Source organism: Electrophorus electricus, chromosome 17 (genome assembly GCF_041902795.1).
Source record: "Electrophorus electricus isolate QZ-2024a chromosome 17, ASM4190279v1, whole genome shotgun sequence".
Classification (NCBI taxonomy): domain Eukaryota; kingdom Metazoa; phylum Chordata; class Actinopteri; order Gymnotiformes; family Gymnotidae; genus Electrophorus; species Electrophorus electricus.
Genome location: NC_137513.1, coordinates 1,139,275 through 1,155,082, shown reverse-complemented (window position 1 = coordinate 1,155,082; position 15,808 = coordinate 1,139,275). Strand labels below are relative to the sequence as shown.

Below are 15,808 nucleotides of genomic sequence, written 5' to 3'. Positions count from 1 at the left end.
TATTTCTATTAAAGACATTCCGTTTATCTTCCCTTGAATTACTTTAAATAGAAAAATAGAATCTTAGTACAAGAGTGAAAAACTAACATGTATTTCCAGCACTAAGACTAACATTGTACTTGATGCCTACAGTCTCACTGCCCACTGTATATTTGTTCTAAATTCCTGTGTGTATTACCATCGCAGTGTAGCGTGCCCCGAGCTTGTCCAAAAACGTCCCCAGTGACCCCAGCACGACTGCAGGAGAGATGTGCTGGGGTGGCAACCCCACTTTCATCCTAGCAGTGCCACTGACGTTCCGGATCCACTCAAACATGCCCTACTGCACTGAGTGAGGGGCATCATCAGCAATGCTTCAAATGAATACTAAAATAAGTGTAAATCATTCAATTAAAGGTTTTATTGCTCTTAAGTAAACACAGTATTTGCATGACTAACAACCAGCGATCAACTGGTCAGTGGACATTGTGCACAGTCGTGGTATTACACTAATAGTCCCTCATGACAACACCTCTTCCAAATAATCCATTTTTTTTTGTCAGTCACATGGCTTTTCCTGTTGCCGAGGGAGACCTGGGATTTTCTGCTGCGGGCTGATCAGGTGTTGGCTGTGGGAGCTGATCCAGCTCCGATGGATGTTGCGGGGTCTCCCATGATACGTTGATACCCTCTCTGTTGACCTTCTCATGCCTGCGAAGAGAGCTGCATGTACATCGTGATCAGTCCTCACAGCTAGACCCCGTGAACGGCTAATTTAGCCAAGCCTTACACACATTAAGTCAATGGCGTTAGTACTGTGGGTATGATGTGTTTATAACGCGTACCTGTTTGCTGTTTCAAACTTCCTCTGTCTGTACAGGGTACTCTTCTTCATCATATATAAAAGTACCACGTCACAGAAAAATGCCCCCTGCAGAAACAAGTAGAAAATATCCTGCTGGAACAGTTATCAGTAATGTTCAATAACCACGTCTGCACACTTCACCATTATTCTTAAATAAATCTTAGTAAGGAAAATGCAACCTTAACTGTCCGTTACAGGGTTTTCCCATTTTAGTCACGTTATGCAAATTATTTTGGAGCTTCTTTAAATTTAAATGTTTTACTCTCAAAGTACCTCTTTAAAATCTGATGAGAAACTGAAATCCTATGAAGAAAGCAAAATTATGAGTGTGTAATGAAAGATTGCCCTGTGTATAGAAACCCTAAAGATTCAGATACTTACAGCCCCCATTAGTGCAAATCCTGAGCCCAAGTTAATAACTGTAGGAATTATATTGAACTTTCCGGCCTGAGAAACAGATAGCATGTGTTAATAACCGGAACCTGACGGGAGATTGTGAACCAACACCCACGAGGGCCCAAACGCGGATGACGATGGTGCTGGAAGAATGTGGTGTACCTTGCCATAAACCAAGATGTCTAGACGAATCCCGTACACCTTATAAAGGGTTCTATGGACCTGTCCGCTAGCGCTTTTGAAATAGTGGGCGTATCTGAGGACAGTCATCAAGGCAGGTGAGTTGCTTGCAGGGGATTTAAAGTCTGTTTTAAAAACCAACACTGTGGCATTACACGTCAGGTCTACAGTCTGGAGAACTACCTGAAGTTGTACCCTGCTGAGACCACGTTGGCCGCTGCACTGCTGTCCAGCCGTGTGAAACTGTAGCGAGGGTGACACGCGGAGTAGCCTCTGTCCAGGTCACAGTACCATTCGATCAGAACCTCAATCGACCCGCCCTGCACAAGTACCCTGCTGCGGTTAGAACCAGCTTTCATCTCAGAGAACTATTGACCCCCAAACCGTGAGGACAGATGGCCATCTATTCTGTTTTTGGTTTATTTGTTATTGTTGTTTTTTTGTGTGTTTGTTTTGTCAAGAAGAATTTACATTTCATTAAAGGAACTTTTAGATGCTTTTTGTTTTTTAAAATCATCCAGTGTGAGTTGGACAATACTTGCCAGCAGCGCCATGTCTTGGAAATCATGTCCAGCTCTACGGACAACGTCACCAAAGCGAAATATAGGGCAGTACGGATCAGTGACCTCATCATACGAACACCTTTTCAGGTACGTGTCCTTGGGTGTCTCCAAAACGTTTGATCTGAGGAGGAAATGATTCTGGTAGCGTACACGGTGAATGCTACACTGAGAGTACAGCATGACGCCTGAGTGACGAATGTGGCTGGGGGACAGCATTGCGGACCTTGACAACCAAGATCTGTGTTAACTCAGCAAGGTTCGAGAAGAATAGGACACTTTGGGTAATGATCTATAATTGCTCAATAGCACTGCCTATTGGACAAGAAGTTTTACGTTTGGGCACCTGCTTTTGTGTCAATGGATGTAAGTGTTTTAAACAGATAATCTTTGGAGAATTTTGCAATTTTCCTACACATTACTGTGTTAATAAAATGCAATTACCTATATCCAATTGCTACAACATTGGCAAAATTATGTTAATAAGCAAAACAAAAGCAAAAGCTTACTTTGAGAAGCCAAACTTGGGAAATCTGATGAAGTTCTTTATGAAAATTGTGAAGTTTTCAGTTTTTCCTAACAGAGGAACACTGAGAAGAGGGGGAAGAGCCTCATTGAAGATGTGCATTACAGAGAAGCACAGAAATAATACACCACCATTCAGAACTTTATCATGACAAAGCAGCGTGTCCCTGCAACTTCTTCATGGAAGGCAGCGTGGAGGTTTGGTCAGTGTGAGTATTGCGATCTCCAGACAGGAGTGCCTGTGTCATGTGGGTGTCAATATGCACATAACTAACAATATTCAGTCCACAAATAATTAAATGTATTTCAAGCAGCTATTTTAATGGACAAAAGGCTGACGCTTTCTCACAAAGCAGACACTGTGTTCCGGAAGAGGTGAGGTGCCACTACTGTAGGAAGCAAAGCTGTCCTTACCATGGCCGGTGGCTCCTCTCGATGGGGCACCAGGCATATATTTCACAGGTACCAGTGGAGTTGTGCTCCTTCCTCAAGCAGCGTCCACTCTTGACTCCTGAGGAGAGCCAGAGCAGCAGACGCGCTGTATGTACCTCATTAATGGGCCCATTCATGGCAGTGAATGAACACAGTGTTGTGGTTTATACCATTGCCAGCCACTACTGTCTTTCCCTCTGCACAGTCTCCATTCTCCGTACAACGGCCATCAGGCACCCTAAAGCTCTGTAAAGGGAAATACATTTAAAATGGCAGATTGGTTCAGAACCTGCTGCATTAGGAGTAATAACTCAAGCATTCCTTGTCCTGAGACACCCACAAGGTTTATTGGATTCACTACCTGATGAGGGTGAGAAGAGTGTTAAGCGGCAGTGTTTACATAGCGGCCAGCGATCTAATGAATGCTACGATGAGGCTGTGATATCCTGCGTCCTCATATGGTCACTGTCTCTGGCCTTCCCTAACAGTGACTGTATGAAGCATGGTCCACAGCTCCTCTGACACACACTGGTGCTACTGAAGGTGCTTGGCTTCTCATGTTGGGTTACAGTCTAAATGTGCTGAATCATTTAGGTGTGCCCTCATTTGCAGAGTCATGTTACAGTTGAGGACAGCACTCAACACTCAAGCCTACCCTGATGTGCATAATTGATAGAAGGTCATTTAGATCAAAGAATAGATAAAAGAAACTATTGATAAACCTTAAATGTGACACTACCTGATAGCGTCTTTAGAACAGGTTCCTTCACTGAAAATCTGAAGTTATCCTAAATCCTCATTGTTTTAAAATTATCACCATGGCTACCAAAAAGCAAAACAACGATAGAACGTCAACCATAACGCTTTTAACATGCTCAGTGTTACTTCTGCTAATAAGATGAAAGACTGTTGTCTCAGTTGTAATGGTATATAGTTATAAAAATGTATCTGATATTCTGTTAGGTAAGATTTGCTCTACCTCAGCGCAGTATCCTAATTTCTGGTTTGGTGTTTCGATAAAGTTTGTTGTTATGAAAAGGACACCTTCACCCTGGAGAAATTAAAGAAAAGTGTTTTAGAAGATATCCCATTGTTCTATTGGTATGCTTTAAATGAATATCACGACCTATTCCAGTATGTTATGTCCCAACGCCCCTACATAGACCACACGCCAGGACCCACTTGGTGTGGGATGACATAGTCTTCTGGTCCCCACAGCCGAGGACCAGACGCCGTTGTGTTGGTGAAGACAACTCCCTTTACTTTGGTGATGACAGAACTCTCCACAGACTCTTCTGTCTCTTGGTAGCCTTTTTTCGTTAGGAACACCCATCTCCACGAAAATAGTTGCATTTACATAGAAATGATTTCAGAAATTGATTCAAATGCAAGTCAACACAGAAGTAACTACGCCAAAAGAAGACAGTGATGGTGTTTTTTAGCGACAAATTCAGTGTCACGGTTTGAACTATCACGTTCTAAGCTCGACATTGAAGTTGTAAAACCTTTTATCAAATTAAAATACGAATGTATGAATCACGTAGGCTAAGCTTTCGGTAACTGCACTAAATGACAGAATCGAAGAGGGTCTTACCCGATAATATAGCCAATTAGAAACAGCTGGATTAGTCTGTACAGTAGGCCAACTTTCTTATCCTTCGCGATGACATATTTCTCTGTCTTGTAGTCTAACGCTGACAGCAGTGCATCTTTCCAGCTCAGCGGTGCCATTTCTGCTGCAGGAGTCCTGGATGTCCGACAGCACTGCATCCCGGCATGGCTGCCTTACACTGCAGAAACGCGGATCTTTACATCGCAAAGCATCGGGAACGCTGGGTGCCCTCGAGGAAATCCAGCTCTTATGTTTCATATTATCAAAGGGTAAAAAAACCAACAACTTTAAATTATCCTAGAACGCGGGTATGAGAAAACTATATTAGGCCGATATAGCGCAGGCTACTTGAGTCACGCGTGCCTATGTCTGGAAGACAGCCCCTTGGCTTCCAAAGTTATCTTTTGGTACCAGACTCCTGATATTCCTGTACCAGATACCAGTTTTTCTCTAAAACACAACAAAAATGTTAGGTTGGGTTGAATAGATCAAAACTCTAGAAAATCCCATTTCTGATGTGCAGTTGATAAATACAAAGTGAACCAAACACCTAACAGTATCTGTTCAAATTCTTCACTATATCGATCAAATGAAGATAATAAATTAGAGCAAAAATAATCAAATAAAGAAAACTGGTTTATGCAGAAGAGAGAGAATGGCATACACCTTCCGTCAAAAATGATTTATTGCTTGTTTTTGATTGATTGATGGACCGCTGTCAATCATCCCCCACCCCACCCCACCCCCAGCCTTCCTTCTACCCCCACCCCCATTTAATAATATTACATTAGATTATTTTAGGATATGTCATATGACATTATAATAAAACATGATTCATCTAATAGAAGGTCCTCAAAAATGTTTTATTGACTTTTTAAAAAGTGATTAAATAAAAATAAATCTTTTAGTTTCGTATGAATACATACCACCACAGTCTTTAATCTCAGCTCCGCTCCCCTGGTTGCTTTGAGGTCTGTCTGTCTTTCTCTCACTCATTCACCCACTCACCTTTTTCTCAATTATCTCCCATTATCTCCCATTATTCTCCATTATTCTCCATTATTATGTTGGGTCTTACCACTTCATTACATTCCACAGCTGAGAGTGGTGCGGTGTTGGGGGGGTTCTAAATGATGTAATTTACATTTATCCTAAAAAACATCTTTCCCCCCACCAAACGTTCCTACTTAAAGGGGGCCTCACTACACCCACTTCATTCCTTAGTACACAGCCATAATTGGAAGCGATTCAGTGGAAACTTTGACAAGATGTCCAAACGAATATGGACGTGGATCAACTGTTCTATCAACAGCTAGGTAATGGTCCTATTTATCCCTTCGTGCCTTAGTATATGTTTTAGTACAGGTTTTAAAAGTTACTAAAACTACTGGCATGTATTTAGCTCTTTATTTAGCTCAAGGCGTAAGGAACCTGTTCCTTCTGAGAAGCAAGTTCATGCAGCTGAAGCTACTGTTCCCTTGCTGTGGTCAGAAGGGATTTAAGAGAAGGAACACCACCTCACATGCAGCAGACTCCTGAAAGGTTGAGTTACAGCAAAAAAATACGGTTTTTATTTTTGCATTCTGCTTAATACAGAATTAACAGTCCACTGTTCAGTGACTTTACGTGCCGAGTTGTAACACTGATTATTATTAGAATTGTGGCTAGATCAAAATCAACGCTAGCATCAGCTAATATTACTGCATGCACTGGACTTTGTTACTCTGATAGCACAGTGTGAATGGGACCTAAGTGTGTCAGGTCCTGTTATTTATGTTGAACATTTGAAGTTTGGGGGCACGGGGTGATACAAAAGATTTTTAACGTCATTAGGCCTGCAGGCTATATGATAAAAAGGGTATAGTTTAGCTTTTCATCTATTCTCAGTTTTTCAAATAAAACATTACTAATCCCAAAAGTATCTTGATACATATTACACCTTTGTTTCCTTTCCAGTCCAGTACAAACTATAAATTACATATTTATCAAAATATAATAGACATATTTCAACTAAATGTATTTAAATACTGTTCAACATGGTTTCTATTCATATCTGCAGGTGTAACTAAACTCTTTCAGAAAGATGAAACCTCCAGATGTGAATTTTAAGATGATGGTTCCTAGGAAGAGTCAGACCTCTTTTACTAATAATGACGTTTCTCATGACTGACTTCGATCAACTGACTGAGGAGGTGGAAGCCTTGTGTGCTAGAGTGGAGCAGAGCGATCCTAACGTGTGTTCCATAAACACTCACAGTGCTATTAAATATGCATTTCAAGTAGATGTTATTAAATATTGCTCAACACTGTACTCATGTCTGCAGGTGGAACTGGACTCCAAGCAGAAGAAAAAACTGACTGGAGAAGTAGAAGCCTGACACAGATGTAAAACACCAACAGTTCAGCATTTTAAAATTTCAGACATAACATTAAAAGGAGACTGTTACTTATTTCACTCTGAATGTATACTTGTATGTCTGTATTGTGTAACAACAGTTCCACAATGTCACAAACATATACATGACTATGTATGAAAAAAATCAACGACATTAACATGAAACTCTGGCGCCTAGTTCAGTTAAGCGCCTAGTGGTGGAAATTATAAAGACTAACACTGTCATAAAAATGCTGTCAAACTTAAAGGTTAGAAGATTACAAGTGGTTAATACAGAAATTGTTATAGGCTGTGTTTACTGAGGTACACCAGATCAATATAGTGTCAAATCAGAGGGTCTGATAGAGCATGTGGGACATCAACATTTAAAACAAAAACTAACTGCCTGTATTTAGTGAACTAGATAAAGCATAAGAGTCCTATGCAAGGCATACAGATCCATCAAAGCTTTGATCAAATCCATCCCAATGTAAAAGATGTATCGTCCCAATCACAGTATCTGACAACTATGGCATAAAACACCTTCCTTACCTAATACAAGCAGGCAATTCTCTTTTCATTTGACCTACCCCAGTAAAGTTTATGAATAACAAACATCTGCAGTAGGAATAAACACATTTCTCATGAACAAAGAAAAGTAATATAGAATTACTATACAATTATGAAGGACATTTTTGTTAGTCTCCACCAAAGCCATGAGAATGTTCTTTATATAACAGGTGAAAACAACCTACACCCATGTGAAATACAAACCAATCCTGCTTTTATTACACAGAAGAGCTGAGCAATTATCGGGAGCCACCTTAAAGAGTTGAGGCTAGAATTACTCATCAATAAACAAATTACAGAATAAGAAAACAAAACTATTCTGTTGCATCTACTTTGAAATGACTCTGCAATGAAAATCTTCTGTCACCTTCCTTCAAAATCATTTATTGCTTGCTTTTGATTGATTGATTGATTGATATCTGTCCATCAAAAATAATTTTACGGAAGGTGTATAGTATTCTCTGTCTTGCAAACAAGCATTCAAATTTAAATTTGCATTACACTGGTCATTTCAGTTATTCGTCCTTGTGTAACCTATATCGGTTTCCCACTGATATACACACCAATCACACTAGCAGCCTCTCAACAGGCTACTAGAATCTGGATTATCAACCACCATCATATTTTGTAAGTACTAAAAATCATATTATTCTTACTTTAGTCCCAAGGATATAACTGTGATTATATTCTGATCACCTCCACGTGGCTGAGAGTTTGAAAGCTTGGATCTGTCAGCACAAACATCAGGGACCCACAGACACTGAGCTGACCTATACTGACCTCAGTGGAAGTTAAGACCCACCTGTTTCACCACTTCCCGTCTCCCTGCTGCACCTACTCATCTTCTTCAAGAGGTTTAAATTATGAGTAAACAGAATTGTAATATCAATCGGCTATATCCTTGTTTACAGTAGATAATAGGTTGGAACGGCAAGACTTTTATTTTATTATTTTACAAGACTTGTTTTTTAAAGGACATTGGCATTTCTTCTGCTACTACTACGACTACAACTACTTTAACGAAAAGAAAAGAAAAGAAAAGAAAAGAAAAGTGTATAAATAGATATTAATACACTGCAGCTGTAATAGTCTCCTAGCAGCACGAACCCAGCGCTGTAAATCCTTTTCGAGGCTGGACCATTACGTCATTGGAAGACCATTCGGTTAGTTGCTTGACGCTTGTTTGCCTAGTAAAAGGTCCCGAAAAGGTCCAAACAAGTACTAGTGCCACGATTTACCTAAAATAAAGCTGAACTAAATGATTTGCAAAGGACTTTTATTGTTGCTGATATGTTCCGGAATTTTGCGGAAACAATTTGGTGTGAATTTATATGAGGGGCGTTGCTGCGCGCTTCACATTGTCAGGTCAATAAACGTGTTGAAAGCCGCGCGGTGAGTCAGTATAAACTTGACCTTTCACCGAACTGCTGCTGGTGGGCTTTTGCATTAACGCTGACCGTGACACACTGAAGATTGATATTATGGCTAAGTACGAAGAGATTCAAGTCCATGGTTACGAAGAATTTTGCAAAGCTGTCTCTGAAAGAAGAGGAAAAGACATCTTTGCTTACTTCAGTGGCGATAAAGATGACCAAGGCAAAAGTTGGTGTCCAGATTGTGTAAAAGGTGGGGCTTTGATTTAACCACATACCAGATGAAATGGTATGAGGAGCTCGACATGTCTCTTTTTGTTTGTCTATTCCGCTTATGCACGTTATATAAGATGGTTGAAAACGGCATGAGATTTAACGATTTCTGAACATTGCAGCGGAGGCAGTACGCTGCTGCTGTGATTTTGGTGCGTTATAAGTGCAGCAGACTAACGTGTCGCTTCCCTCCGATGTCCCCCAGCCGAGCCGGTGGTGCGAGGACAGCTGGCACATCTCCCCGCGGGCTCCGTCTTCTTATACTGCCTCGTGGGCGCCAGGCCGTAGTAGGTCTCGTCTTCTTAAGGAAATAATCTAATGGTCTAAATAGTCCTAGTTAAAGAAAAATCGCAATCTAGTACAATCTCAGAAATAGTGGAATGTTTTATGCAGTGTTACAACGACAATCATCAAAAGCTTAGTTTCGGAGTTACAGACAGGGACAAAGATAACCTCTCCTTTTACATGACCTGTAACTCAAACCAAGCATTTGTCAAAAATATTATGTTTATTATTTGATTCCAGAGAATGTATTTAATGCACTTCTTCATGTATTAGACGTAACCTTACTATTTTAGTCACTGACATCATGTGTTCTGTCAGCTGGAAAGACCCTAATAATGAGTTTAAGAAGACTCTAAAACTCACCGGAGTTCCTACTCTGCTACGATACGGCACAGTAAGTGTCAAAGAAGACAAGATTTTATAATGTACAAATATTAAATCTCTTGTGTCTTCTTGTCATGTAGTAGCATCTATGGTGTCCCTAAATGAGAATTGTTGTCTTGTCGTGCATATTCCAGCCTCAGAAACTGGTGGAGGAGGAGTGTTTCAAAGCTGACCTGGTTCGAATGATGTTCACAGAAGACTAGTGACTCAGATGTGTGTAGTGGTGTTTATGCATACCGTAAATTGCTTCTCAAATTTGTTTACGTGCTTTTCTGTGAAATTTTATTCTTATATGTTCATCTTAACTGCGTAATGTTAACTGTGGGTTGCATTGTGAAATTAAAATTATGCATTTATGTGTACATAAAATGGACAAATGCAGAATGTTAAATACAGACTCTGACCCTGATCTATACTAGCATTCATTATTTTAATAAATGTAATCTACGCAAATAATAGTGCAGATGTCATGTTTCCTATAAAATGTCATTAGTTTTTCTTTCATTTATGGTTACGTTTACACAAAATTAATGAAAACTTGAGACATTTGTCAAATTCCTGCTGGGCTGTTCTGCGAGGCGATCGTGTGTTTAAGAAACATAAATCTTGTGGCTAAAATTAATTTAAACACAAACTGTTGGCCAGGGGGCATATACAACATTAATTATATTTGTTGGTCGATACCATTTTATGATAAACTAATAAGGTACACTGAGAGGCAACGTAAAAGTCATAGAATGACGGAAATACTCCAGTTAGCCTTAGAGGAACAATTAGTCATTTTTTACCACCAGGAAGTAGCAAAATGATAATGAAAATGCTTGTTTATTTTTACATTAGAAGTGCAGTTCATATGAGAAGGCTCAAGCATCTTTGGAGTCCTCGGGTAAACGGAACGGCACGTTCCACACTAGGTTCAGGGTTAACCTTCGTCCCTGCGCTGGGCGGCAGATACCCACAATCTTCCAGTGCGGAGCAGAGCAGCCTTCAACGGGAAGTCCTTCACAAGTGCGCGGAACCTTCAGCATTCGCATAAACCCGTAGTATGGTTTGTATTTGTCGCATTCTGGATACTAGAATGGGGACCCATATGTAGTAGGCCGTTTCGCACATAGCCAAGATTTATGGTCCTGCGGGTAGCCTACCCAAGTGGCCATGTTTAAAATAGTGCGTAATCTCTGAAACTGCCAAGCCACTAGGTGTCACTGTAAGATGTTTCGTAATATAAAGAAGAAGATTAATTGGGAAAACGACCTATTTGTAATGTCTTTAAATAGCTATTTGCATGCAAATAACATTACTGCATACAGTTTACATGCTAGTTTCGATGTTAAATTGTTTACGCTATTTGAAATGGGGCAATACACGAGCCTTCCAGTGTTTACATATTTTCACTGCTAAAAATCTGAGACGATAAAATCTTGATGGAAATAAGCCATGTCACAACATGTTATGGCATAAGATGCAATACAGCATTTTGACCGATAGATGTCGCGGCTGCTGCGCGGCCGGTGAACAGGCGCAGACCGTGCGCATAAGATGCAATACAGAATTCTGACCACTAGATGTCGCGACTGCTGCGCGGCTGGTGAACGGGCGCAGACCGGGCGCATTCCTCAACAGCAGTTCAGTCTCCTGCCTACGCTCACTCACGTTCAGGATCGTCGGTGCTCTTCACAACGGCAAAATAGGGGCACCCGGACGATTTGGCTTTCGCTGAGCCTCTCGGAGCTGCAAATTACTGGATTGACCAGCGGAATAAAAATTGTCTTCTGAATCCAGAGCGACGATGTCGGAGTTCCTGGTAAATCTACTCGGAGAGCGACTCGTCAACAGCGAGAAAGCCGAGGTGGACGTGCAGGCGCTGGGCGCTAAGATCTCCCTGGTCGGGCTGTACTTCGGCTCCAGTTTCAACGCCCCCTGTAAGCAGTTCAATCCCAGCCTTTGTGAGTTTTACAGCAAGTTTAAAAAATCATCGGAACACAAGGATAAATTGGAAATCGTCTTCATCTCGTCTGATCAGGATCAGAAACACTGGCAGGACTTCTTGCAGGAGATGCAATGGCCGGCTTTGCCTTTTAAAGACCGACACAAAAAGGTAAGAGTATCCGCACCAGGCAGAGCCTCAGCGCGGTTAGCAACAATGTAACGGTGGACTTTCGTTAAACAGATAAATAAAAATAAAAAGACCAGACTACAGGTGTCGACTCCGAGGTTCCTACTGAGATTACGTGGATGTTTATTAGGTACCTCTGACATCAGTGATCATTTACAGCGTGGAGTGACTGGGATGTTTTATTATGTGTCTTAAATCCAAAACGTGACAAGTTCATTTTCTTGAACACTTAACTGAGGTTTAAAATATTTTTTAAAAGAGTCACAAGATTTCTAGTTTCCTTGTGATATTTAGTTCGTTATTGTATTTCAAAGTCGGTATACAATCATTTAAATAATGAAACAAACAAACAAAAAAACAACAACAATTACACACTTCCTTTATATTTGTTGACTAATTCATAGGAAAATGTGGAAAATAAATTCTGTATATAATTTTCCGAGAGGAAAGGGGGAAAGACTCAAGGTTTTCTGTCGTTTACCGCGTTATAAGGTCATTTGGCGTGTATGTAGGCTGCCTAACCCATAACCTAATCCCTAAAACTGGAGCTGCGCTCAGTCTCTGCAGCCTGCAAAAACTCACACACCGCCACTAACACTGATTTAAACGCTCAAGTGTGTGTCGTGTGTCTCAGATGTGCGGGCCGTGGTTTCGACGGAAAGGTAAATGCGTTTTTTGCCCCAAAGCAAATGTAATTTTAGAATGAGCGCAGTGTAGTCGCGCGCTCGCGTGCCCTACGCCGTTTGAGCCCAGCGTGGCGAGAGCAGAACACGATTACAAGCGACCCGCCGTGTGGCCTGTACCGATTAACACCGTATCACCGCCTGGTCTATGTAAGCAGCAGCTCCGTCCATTGTTGGTGTGGTGTAAGTAGTATTTGGATGTGGTCCCGCGCTGGGTCAGCGGGCCTGCTCGTGGTCATGGAAGGTCACACCACGCGCCGCAAGCGCACGCCTGCAACATGTGGTTGCGCTGCGCGTTCAGCCAGTAAGAGTACTGAACAATTATTTTCCTCCGCGTCATATAATGTCGTGAAAATATTCGTGCATAGTAATATGATTTGATCACACTGTAAACATGGCGTACATGAAGTTTGTAAATAAACAGAGACGAGCGTGACGGTTATATTTTAAACCGTGTATTTGAGATCAGTGTCCATCAGCCAGTTTAGACTGGGATGGCCAAGAGGCTTTCCTGTTCCTGTAGTAGTGTTTTATGGCCTGTGTCTTTACTTTCATAATCCTTGGCCAGTCTGCATTACACTGTATTGCGCAATGCCCCCTGTCCCGGTAACTGTTTGTTCTGTACTGTTCCGTTCTGTTCTGCTGTAACATGCATCTGGGTCATGTTCCGATTTGCCGTTCTGTTGGTATCAATTTATGCCTCATTGCTCAAACTCGCGTGCTCTCCACTTCGGCACATATTAGCATTTTGTAATGAATAACCCTGCCATGATTTGCGTGCTTGGCTGACACCAAGTTTGCAGAAGGCGCTCAGATGTGTTCTTCTTGTAGACCGTCCGCAGCCACGTTTGGATGCGCTGCGCTCCTTTCTGACATGAATTCAGTCATAACAAACAAGTTTGGAATTAAATCCCCGATGACATCTGGGAGTCACGAGGAGAAACAGTCGCGACCCCTGCTTAATATTCGCCTCTCGCGGTGTCCCAGCAGAGCACGTGTCAAGTACATGTACGTGCATGCTTTATTTAGCTCTGCCTAAAGACTGAATTTGTCTGAATGAACTGACTGAACTTTCCTTTGGCTTAAAATGTCATTTCAAGATTACGTCACTAGGTTTGCAGGACTGTTTTCTGTTTGTTGCGCTATGATGGAAAATGATTTAACATGAGTCATTTTTCAGACGTTACAGTTTTGCAAAAAATGGTATTCTTGTTACTGATGTTAGCTTACAGTGCGTTGAGCTTGGGGAGTTTGGTCAAGGTGTTTTACTTATATAAGTGAGGCAGTGATTTCATTAAACTTAAGCGTTATTGTTTTGGTTTTTAATTTTTAATTTCATTTCAATTTAGCTTAGCCAAGGGATGGGGCCTTAGCTGTGGGGCGGGGCCTTAGCTGTGGGGCGGGGCCTTAGCTGTGGCTCATTTTCAATGTAGAAGTTTCAGTTGAAGGTGGCTGCGGGAATGTCATCGGAATGCTGCAATAATAATAATAAAGAACTGCTATTGTTTATTGTGCCGTTTGTTAGCCACACATACTTTCTTTCTTTTGCAATGCGTTCTTGCGTAAAAAGGTGAAACTGGTACCAGATGTCCTGGTGAAGTAGGTCTACCAGCACAGCAGTGAGTGGATGTGTTCCCATTTCAGCCTGACGGACTCTGCGGATGTGGTGTGTGTGTGTGTGTGTGTGTGTGTGTGTGTGTGTGTGTGTGTGTGTGTGTGTGTGTGTGAGAGATACAATGGCCTGATCTGAGCCGCCCTGCGGTTGGGGATATCTCAGGGGCTGTTCTCATTTCTCATTTGGTCAGTAATTCTCTCTTTTTCTCTCTCTCTCTCTCTCTCTCTGACTTATTCCTGACTTCAGTTCTTGCTTCTCTTAAATACTCTTTCTCTTAAATTCAGCCCCTCATCTCCTGGTCCATCTTCTGTTCACACTCTTCCACCTCTCCCTCCTATCCTCTGTCCCTCCAGGTCTCTCACACACACACACACACACACACACACACACACACACACACACACACACACACACATTAGCCAGACTTGCGTTAGCGGCCTGGATCTGTCCGTGGGTTTGCGTGGGTGTGCTGTGACTAAGGCCTCCTGACCGCAGCGGGCATTCACGCCAGCCACCCGTCAGTGACATCATCGCGGCTGTCAAAGGCCCGAGTCCCGTGGAACTTTCTTGCCCTTAAGCAGTGGCGGTATGATGACGTGTGTGTAGAGGCGAGGGAGGCGCACCTGTGTGCTGACCTGTGCGCGCACACCCAGCTGCCAGGAGCTCGTTGCGAGGGTCCAGGGCTGCTGTCACCGGGCACCAACGTTCAGTCGGTCAAGAAAGTCTCAGCTTTCCTCCCTCCGTCTGGTTCTGTGTAAAGACTGCGGCTGACAGACCAGGACGAGGAAAAGGTTCCCGCTGGGTTGTGTCGGTGGGTCCAGGGCCTGGTAGCCTCCTCCCGTGGCTTTAGTGATGCTCCCTTTACCAAACTGACTGGACTTTACCTGTCTGGACTCCCAGACCTTTTCACAGTGCAGCCCTCAGACTGTCAGCACTGTGAGCTATGATAATAGAAACATGGTCATGGCTGCTCTCCCAGGGCTTGAATTACGTATTCAGAGTAGAAACCCCTCCTCCCCCGGGGAACCTGACACTACCCCGGCTGCACAGGAGATGGTCAACAATTGCTGGTGGGCTGCGACCTCGGACAAATTGGCGGTCCAAGGACAACCCTGGGATTGTAGTCCGTGTGGAGGAGACGTGCACGTGGCTCACACGTCACCTTCACTCGAGCAACTGATGATCAAATGGACTGTTACAGCCTGACCCGTACAGCCAGGCCACAAACCCATCAATTCTGGGAACATCAGGGCCAGTACTGAAGACAACGTTTTGGGCGCTGTGGGTGGATAATTCCAAGAACAGATTAAGGAGGAGTCCAGGAGCAGAACAGAAGCTGGAGAACTCCACAGGAATGGAAGGAAGTTCATTGTTGTTGAACCTCAGCTACACTTCAGCGTGTTGACAAAGGCCTGACCTGTAGGGGGTGGTATGGAGGTAAAGGGGCTTCCCCTAACAACAACTAGCAACGATAACCACCTCACTCTGCGGGTTTGCAGGTGGAGACATTGTGCTGCTGTTGCGTGAAGTTCGGGAGTGTGAGACTCCGGAGATGCGTGTGTCAGTGCTGGGCTGTTCAGATCCAG

At 42.6% G+C, this 15,808-nt stretch overlaps 3 protein-coding genes and 1 long non-coding RNA gene across 6 annotated transcripts in view; 3 read left to right on the top strand and 1 right to left on the bottom strand.

Annotated features, from left to right (window-relative positions):
- Window positions 1-382: 382 nt before the first annotated feature.
- On the bottom strand, window positions 383-5,216 carry p2rx8 (purinergic receptor P2X, ligand-gated ion channel, 8). The gene is made up of 12 exons (XM_027024684.3): window positions 4,532-5,216; window positions 4,120-4,270; window positions 3,917-3,988; window positions 3,108-3,183; window positions 2,920-3,016; window positions 2,490-2,570; window positions 1,963-2,104; window positions 1,604-1,740; window positions 1,403-1,496; window positions 1,226-1,291; window positions 825-910; window positions 383-702 (listed from the first exon to the last, which is right to left on the bottom strand). The coding sequence occupies exons 1-12, from the start codon at window positions 4,705-4,707 to the stop codon at window positions 543-545; spliced, it is 1,338 nt and encodes a 445-aa protein (XP_026880485.2). The 5' UTR covers window positions 4,708-5,216; the 3' UTR covers window positions 383-542.
- A 161-nt stretch (window positions 5,217-5,377) lies between these two features.
- On the top strand, window positions 5,378-7,397 carry LOC145651874 (uncharacterized). Its single transcript, XR_014117949.1, has 3 exons — window positions 5,378-6,091; window positions 6,609-6,783; window positions 6,874-7,397. It is a non-coding gene; the product is annotated as an uncharacterized LOC145651874 (long non-coding RNA).
- A 1,440-nt stretch (window positions 7,398-8,837) lies between these two features.
- Window positions 8,838-10,264, top strand: txndc17 (thioredoxin domain containing 17). The gene is made up of 4 exons (XM_027024708.3): window positions 8,838-9,119; window positions 9,345-9,426; window positions 9,743-9,818; window positions 9,943-10,264. The coding sequence occupies exons 1-4, from the start codon at window positions 8,975-8,977 to the stop codon at window positions 10,009-10,011; spliced, it is 372 nt and encodes a 123-aa protein (XP_026880509.1). The 5' UTR covers window positions 8,838-8,974; the 3' UTR covers window positions 10,012-10,264.
- Window positions 10,265-11,421: 1,157 nt separating this feature from the next.
- Window positions 11,422-15,808, top strand: part of nxn (nucleoredoxin) — a 32,924-nt gene continuing 28,537 nt past the window's right edge. The window contains exon 1 of one of the 3 annotated variants that reach the window (XM_081699978.1): window positions 11,422-11,906. In XM_081699978.1, the coding sequence (XP_081556104.1) occupies window positions 11,598-11,906 (309 nt within the window). In that variant the 5' untranslated portion in view covers window positions 11,422-11,597. Of the gene's footprint in view, window positions 11,907-12,564; window positions 12,587-15,808 lie in introns of those variants that run through there. The other 2 variants (XM_027024698.3, XM_027024700.3) reach the window with 2 other exon arrangements.